The sequence below is a fragment of the Centruroides sculpturatus genome, unplaced genomic scaffold (genome assembly GCF_000671375.1).
Source record: "Centruroides sculpturatus isolate CEXI.00-Female unplaced genomic scaffold, Cexi_2.0 scaffold102, whole genome shotgun sequence".
In the NCBI taxonomy this organism is placed as follows: Eukaryota; Metazoa; Arthropoda; class Arachnida; order Scorpiones; family Buthidae; genus Centruroides; species Centruroides sculpturatus.
The window spans coordinates 218,192-226,913 of NW_019384295.1; the positions used below are offsets into that span (position 1 = coordinate 218,192).

The 8,722-nt window shown below is 26.6% G+C and overlaps 1 protein-coding gene across 1 annotated transcript in view; it reads left to right on the forward strand.

Moving 5' to 3' along the window:
• The first annotated feature begins 1,952 nt into the window (after positions 1-1,952).
• LOC111620641 overlaps positions 1,953-8,722 on the forward strand; it is a 110,791-nt gene continuing 104,021 nt past the window's right edge. Inside the window, exon 1 of the mRNA XM_023362651.1 lies at positions 1,953-2,378. Within this exon, the coding sequence (XP_023218419.1) occupies positions 2,282-2,378 (97 nt within the window). The 5' untranslated portion in view covers positions 1,953-2,281. The remainder of the gene's footprint in view (positions 2,379-8,722) is intronic.

An 8,722-nucleotide genomic window follows, 5' to 3' on the forward strand; every position in this document is an offset into this window, starting at 1 on the left:
ACACGTACAATTTCTCCTTAATTTTTTTTTTTTCGTTTCTTCTTCTTTTTTTTTACTTGTTTTGTCGTCAGTTACTTTCTTCAAACTTCATTAAATTAGCATTAACCTGGTTTCTTTGAAGACAGACTAAAGGGAATGGCGCCCGTCTAGAGTTTTGTTATGTGGTTTGTTAGACTTGAGATTTTTACGTGAACAAACTGCAAAATTAATTTTTCAAAATACCTACAAACGTTATCACTACTGTCAATAAACTTTTCATAAACGATTCTCTTATTTACAATGTCATAAAATAGAGAAAAAATTTAAACGAATTTAAAAAATCTCAAATTAAATTTACTAAAGAAAAAAATTCAATTTAAATACTCATAATTAATTCAGATGATTGTTTAGTTAATAATAAAAAAATGAAAGAATTCTTCAATTTTTTATTAAGTTTTTTCTTGTTATTTTAAAGGATATTCGCGTGAAAATTCAATAGCATTTCCATACGTATGCTTATACTGTTTGTATTAGTAAATGCTGTTTACTTCACTTAATAGATTGTTTCATTTAATATTCTGTTAGGAAAAGTCATAAATACAAACATAACCCACTCAACATATTTCATTTGTAATATTTATCGCATATTCTACTATGATCCAATAGTTTGTGATAAAATAAGATTTCAGATCACATAAAAATCATATCACTGATCTACCGGTAGCTATATAAACTTTCTATCATTGAATATATCATAAAACCTACTAACATATAGCATTTTTACTGTAATATTATGTATATAGAGTAAATAAAACATATATTTTTAAACTTACTTTTTTATATAGAAGATTTTATCCGTAAACATCGAAATGAAATTCGTATAAGTTTACATTTAATATCATTAATTCGGTTATAGAATTATTAAAAGTACAGTATTAAAACAAATCAAAAACTCTTACACGATAATATAATTCAAAATCTAATTCAGGATTATACATACTTTTTGAATAATCGGATTAGCATTATCGTATTAATTAAATGGATAGTAATACAATTATTTATGATCCTGTGACTCATAGAAGTATACAATGACATTTCATATAATTTGCAAATTAAAATTGATAAATGTAACATATAATTTNTTACTTCTCAATATTTACTATTTTTGAGTCTTAAAAGATGTTTTTTTGTTTTGTTTTTTTTGTTCTTTTTGTAAAAAATTCTATTGAAATTTTTGTAATTTGAGACTTATTATATTAATAAATTAACACAAAGTTTTTTCTTTAGTATTTTGTGTTAGATTTTTCTATTGTGTAATGATGAATAGTCTTTTGTTCTATGTATTATTCATTTATATACAATTAAAAAATTTTGTACACGTAATATATTTAAAGTATAAGTAAGAGGCATCCCTTGACCTGTTATTTCTATAATTACGTCAACAAATATTATTATTATACGTCTTTTACTTTCAATAGTTTTAACGTTTTTTTTCCTACTCAAATTATATATATAAAAAATTTAATTTCTTATATTTGCTTCTGTGTAATCTTCAGGAGAGATTCTTTCTGTATTCAGATGTATTACGTTTCACGCATCAAACGTAAAGTTTCTTTAAACTTTTGTGTTTAAAAAAATACTGAACTTTAAAGTATAAATGTTTTGAAGTGTTTTAAAAAAATATATTATTTAACCAGCTTAAAATAGGATGTAATCAAGTCGAAAATTTTCTCATAACCTTAGTTAATAAACGAATTTCATATAGCAAACATTAAACAGAACCAATGAAGCGCAAACATAGTTTAATTCTCTATTACGTAAGGATAAACCCTCTGATCAATATATGGCTGTTAGAAACTCAATCCCAATATCCGGTTGTTCATATTAAAGTTAAGTCGGATCTTTACAGTGATTAAAACGAGACATCGCACACGTCATCACTCATTGAACTCCCCCCCCTTTTCCCCTCCTTCTATCCGGAGTGAAGACAACTTTGAACGTTTCGCGATTTCCATTCACTGAACTTATAAATCATCCTAAAGGCAGCTAACTCGGGAGATCACGTGACCGGCGGAGCAGGCTTTCAGTTGGTGACGTTGAGTCAGACGCCACAACAACCAGAGAGAGAGAGAGAGTGAGCGTAGTGTGTGTGTCTGGTGGATGCGTGCTAACAGTGAAGCTGTTGTGCGCTCAACAACACAGTCTCTCAGAGGTATGCTGGTTAACTGCCTTGTTCGACACCGATTATACTAAACTGATACCCCTGATCATGTACGCTGTATAATAGTATATAAGAAGAGACATGACGGAAACGCGACAAGTGTGGAATAGAAGCAAGGTTTCTGTTATACTCGGCTTAATACTGTTCACTCTACACATTATCAGCTGTACAACTCTTGGTAAGTGATTAAGTAATTTTCGATACGTCACGTGTCTTCAAAAAATAATAATAAGTATCTTATTATATGTTATCCCGTGTATTACCGTACTTCGTCCCTAAGTCGATTATCATTGCCAATTATTTTCGACTTGTAGACTTTAAAAAAAAAATTTTTTTTTTTTTTGCTGACTTTTTGGTTAGAAGTATTTGTTATTAGTGGGGCTTTGATATTATCTTTGTATCGACTTTCTGGTAAAACTTTTGCCGTGTTTCTTGTAAACCGATCAAAGGAGGAATGGAGGATGGGAGGGGTGGAGGGAAAAAAAGGAAAAAAAAACAGAAACGTGGAATCGACACAACACTGGCCGCAAAAGATAAGGAGGAGACACTAAAGAAAAATCTGCAGCACATTTTGCCACCTTTCTTAAAATACAAAATATAAAAAAAATGGTATAATAGAAATGCACTTAGAGATGGTTCCACCTCTGAATGCATTTTTTCCCCTTTTTTCTACTATTTTAAAATGATAAAACTGTAGTTTTGTTTACTTATCGCTAGAGATTTTAGAACATAATCTTATTTAGATGTACTACACGATACGATCCTATTCGATAGAACCTTTAATATTTTACAGGAACTAAACTAAGAAATTCTTATAATCTTTTATCCTATACAGAAAATCCTATATAACTTATATATATATATATATATATATATTTATTCAACCGGACAAAAACATCGAAGTGGACTTTTATTTTAGAACTATACGGAACGGAGAACAATAAATATTGTACTATTCATTGTGGGTTACATAGATGCGGGCCTCTTCACTTCCTTTACACAAAGAACCTGAAGCAGAATTCATTATAGTAAAATTAAAGCATTGCTTACCGCTTCGGCTTTAGTTAAACTTTCTTTTTTTCACTTTGGCAAATATGTAAAAGTCTAAGATGAATTTCTTCTTGGATACGTTAATTCGCCAAATCTAACTAACACGCAAACGTTGCGTGTCTTTAAGATAATTGATCTAAGTCTGCTACATCTTCTCCAATGGATTACATGTATGACTGAGGAATCGATGATCAGTACAGTAGTTTTCTAAAGTAAAATCCATAATTTATTAAACGGAATTTATTTTTAAACTTTTGTTTTTACCCCTCCTCCCCTTTTAAAGGAATGTAGATACTAAAACTTAATTTGGGAAAACTATAGTCAGAATCAATGTAAATGAAAAGTAAACATAAAACTAGATAAATTCATTGAGATAACTATATTAACTTTCCCACTTCGCAGCTTTGATAGGATTAACTCGACCAATCTCATTTTTCGATATTTCCTAAAGCTAATATCAACAGGATTAACGTTAATGTTTTTATAGACGTCCAGATTATTCAAGTTAACGTCTTTGTTAGTAACATGTAATATCAAATGACAGTGTACTGTACGCGTATACCTCTTATAACATACACTTTTAGATAAATATTAAGAAACTTGTGAATGTGTACAAAAGCCCGAATACGACAGAAGGGTCCTGGTGATGCTGTGAGGGAAGGAGTGAGTCAGCAATTCAGATAGTAATACAAAAGCACCTACGAGCAGTGGGAGTGGTAAAATGAACAGATGGGTTACTCAAAAAATGGGGGAATGGTTGTACAGATCGTACACTCTTTTTTTTTTTTTAAGTATCAGTAGCTATCTAATCGATGATACAGTAGTTTATAATGTCTGTAAATCCGACAGAAATCCATTTATCGAATATAATATATCTTCGGGGTACTATGTAATTTTGCCAAAAGATAATCACAGTTTCTTGTGGAAAGAATGAATATAAGAAGAAAAAAAAATACCCAGAGAGGGAATGCCGAACATTAATCTGATTTAGGATACTTGACATAAGTATACTTGACTTGACTAAAGTAGTTTAAAGAAAAGAACTTTATTGACAGTAACTGTGATATTTGAGTAGGAATATAATTGATTGTTTTAATAAAAAATTTTCATTTATTTAACGCATATAAATTCAAATGTAAATAGCGCATAATTTGTACTTATTTTCTCTAAGTTATGATTTCTGCTTTATTCGATCTCTTTAACAATAAATCTAATTGATGTCGACAATATAATTGCTTTTGCGGTGATACTTTACATGTAATAATATCTCACGTCAACAGTGATATTAATCTAACACACGTATTATTGTTAATGCTAGAGAACTTGAATGGAAATTGCATTAAAACTTTATCATGATCTTGATTTTTAACTTTTTTTTATCATAGATTTTATAAATAGAATAATGTTATAAGTATAAAAATAAGTTTTTACGTAACTAATTTAAAGCTGTAATTGTGATAAATTGCTTTAAAATATTCTATTGTATATTGTGTATAGTACTGTACATATGTGCTTAGAATATACTTATATAAAACCGTAATTATTCTTATAGAAATATATAAAGGTGTATAAGTATGTACTGGCATCATATAATAATATATTCATAGATATATAACCTCTTTACATTAATAAGTTAAGACTTAATGTGAAGTGCTTATGAATCATAATATATCAAACGCAAATTTTATATTCATTTGCATGTCTAATGATGCACTTTCATATGCAATAGATTACTTACATATATCTAAACACAAACTATACTTAATACCGTACAGTATATGACAGCTATTTGTGTAGAATTGCAATTGCATTGAACATAATGTCAATCGTAAGCACATTTCCTTCAAAAATAACACAGTCAAACCTTAGCAAAACGCATGTTTAATATAAAATTTATATATTATGATTTACGAAACTGTATTATGCAAATGTCTATTTCGTATATGTGTTTTTCTTTACTGTAGTGATATGTAAAGAAATCTTTATACAAGCAAAATTTGTAATAAATTTATAAGATACACCTGTACCAGAATGATATCAATATATTAAAGATGTGACATTATATATATGGAATATATATATTGCATAAAAGATCTGCTATACAATGTTAATATATAATTATCAGCAGACTCATATATTTATTTAGCAGGCCAATTACATCAACACATTCACACAAATATCAATAACATTAGATTGATTCCACAAAAAAGGTTAAAAAAACAGAGAAACATCTTTTAATTTTACACAGAAACCAATTAATAGTATATAAATTATGTACATTCAAAGTTGTATAAAATAAATTTCCATTATACAACTACACTTTTATAGTTTAACCATAGAGAGAGAAGGGAAAAAATCGTAACAAAAATTGGATATTTTCCAATAATTACTTTCCAAAATTCTGATAATAACAATTACCTTGGCTAAGTGCATATAACAGTTGATGTATTAACTTGTTTGGAATGATCTACTTAACATGGAAAGGATAAAAATGGATCAGTTTGCTACTTCCTCTTTCATCTCCACACTTCTAGTCGGAATGTCACGTACATGTCCTAATCCTTACGACCGGCGCCACTTTACCACAGCCTGCAACTGCGTGCCTTGTAAAAGCTATGTCTAGGTTACGTGCGATGACTTTCTCTTTTTGATAGAACATTACAACTAAGCTTTGGCTAATGAGAATGAAAATCTTATCCATACTTTAGAAGGGAGGTTGGATTTCTTCTTCCATCGTTAATGACGTCATAAAATTGTAGATGATTGAGATATCGTGTATACATTTATCACTATTAATCTGATTAAAGGTATTGTGAATTGGGACATATTAATATTTCGATAGATTATATTATTACAAGTAAATTTTCAATTGATCCTTGAATAATTTCGATTATTATAAATGCGATTACGTGTATTTAATAAGAATTTATATTGTTATAATTAGAAAATCGTTTTAAAAATGATTTAATTAAGAAAGCAAAACGAATTGTCCGAATCGAAAACGTAGAAATTTTGTTTTTGGATAGGTTATTTTTTTAATATATTAAAATATAAAATTTAATGATTTTCGGTAAGGAAAATTAATATAAATAGTGATATTTTGTTTCTTAACGTTACTGATGATTTATCGTTATAATAACAGCACAGGTGGATAGATACAAGAAAACTTTTAAAGCATAGTGATTGATAAAGCAACACAGTAACGTTTCTATACTTAATTTAGCATGTCTATAAAATATAAATTTAAAAGGAACTAGAAATTAAAAAAAAAAAACATTCTTTCGGCCTAATTATCAATTAATTTAACTATCACGTAGTGTATTTAAATATTTAAATCCATTAACATTCCCATCAAATATACCCGCATAGTCTTTGATATCTTTTAATGTGTTTACACGAGGCCTGTAAAAGAAGCTTTATTAACATATTCTGTACGGTTTATTGTAAAAGCACACACATGTTATTGTTCTGGTATATCATTAGCAATTAATAAAAATATTTGCTACTTATTAAAATTGTAGCATGAACGAATAACATAACACTTCATAGTAGATCCGTGTCACTATAAGTATATTTCATGTCATAGAATATGCGTGACAAAATTCAGTTGTTGTCTCCCATAGCTGTCGACAAGTTTCAAAATTGCTGAACTGAAGCGATTGGCAACCATCTTTATTATATTACTCGTTATTTGCATTAAAAAAAAGTAGGCCTAGGCCTAAACAAACAACTTTATCTTTTCTGTATATAAAAATAAGAAAATACTCATTAATTCTATTTAATTATATTAATAAAACAATGTAGTTTTAATTTCTAATATAATTATAATTAAAATTGATAATAATTAAACTATTTAAGGAGATAAAATAGGCGAACTTATATGAGAATTTCATGTTGATTAATGCAAAAGTACGCTAATTAAAAACACCATTAAAACGTTTTTACTATTTATATTGTTTAAAATAAACGTTATACATTTTAAAATTGTAAATTTAGCAAAGTGAACGGGAAATATCGTAAATAATTTAAGAAAAAAAAAATTTGTCATTCGTGTATCGTATGAAAAAGTAACGAACTAATCCACTTAACTATAGAAATTTAACATTTTATATAATTCAACAACTTTCAAATTATGTGATAAAATTTTTTTTAAAATATCTAATTACCACTTAGAAGGATTATCATTGTTTACATCCCTAAAAAATTAAAAATAAAATTTAAATCGAGCGATTAAAAGTTGAATGAATGACTTAATATTTTTATGCAAATAAATATATAAGGAGTAAACACGCTATATAAGAATTTAAGAATAAAATTTTTAGTCATTTTTATTAAATTTTAACATATAAAAGTTTCGAAATTTTAAATAAGTAAACACATTCTAATTATTTTAATAAATTTTTATATTGATAGAATATTTCAATATATTGATCAAAAGAATATTAATGTAATTCGTGTCATCTGGATTATAAATTTAATATCAATTTTTAGAAAAGAAAATAATTATATTAAGATACGTATAAATATTTAGATAAATATATTAAAATTTTCAATTTAAAATAATAAATAATTAATTGTAAAGATTAATCTGATAGTTAATTAATTAATTATAATTATAAAACTAAGTTGTGTATGGGTGACTAAATTCTGATTGATATTTCCGAAGTTAAGGAGGTGGAAAGTCTAAATAGATTAGAGAATCATGCAAATAAATAATTTATATCATCATTTCATTAAAATATTTCTATTTTAAGAGTAAAATATTTTAACAATTTTATAGAAATATCTGTTATAAAATTCGATAAAAATTATTTTGCTCTTCGTTTTCTTTTATATAAAACAATTTTTATCCAAAGATAACAAAACAAAGAAAAGGATATGTAAACGTAATTAGATAATGCTGCAGAATCTGGTAATTCAACTGGTAGCTTAACAACATTATCATTACCTGAGTACAGAATATTCTGCATGATATCAATTGTAATTTCAGTAAGCTGTTAGTGATTTCGATATTTTCTATTGTCGTTGTTGTTGTTGTTACTATTATAAAATAAAACAAATAATTCGAGAAAAATATTAAAAATAATTATTTAATTCTATAATTTTATATATAATATTTAATAGAAATTAAAATATAAGAAGTTAAAACTAAGCTAATAAATTATATATATACATATATTTATACACAGCTACATTCTTATCGATTGAATAAACAAGAAGTATTGATTTAAAAATAATTATTTTAAAAAATATTGCTAGTAATGTAAGGTTTCTTAAAATAGAATTTAATTATAAATATTTTAAATGTTAATATCTTAGATGTTTATACATATATATATATTGTATATTTTACTAAGAAGATATTCATAAGATAATTTTTTAATAAAGGAATTTCTACTCGAGAAAAATAAAGATAAATTTAGAAAGAAGTAGACTAGTATATATATATATATATCCACAAAAAAGGTTAAA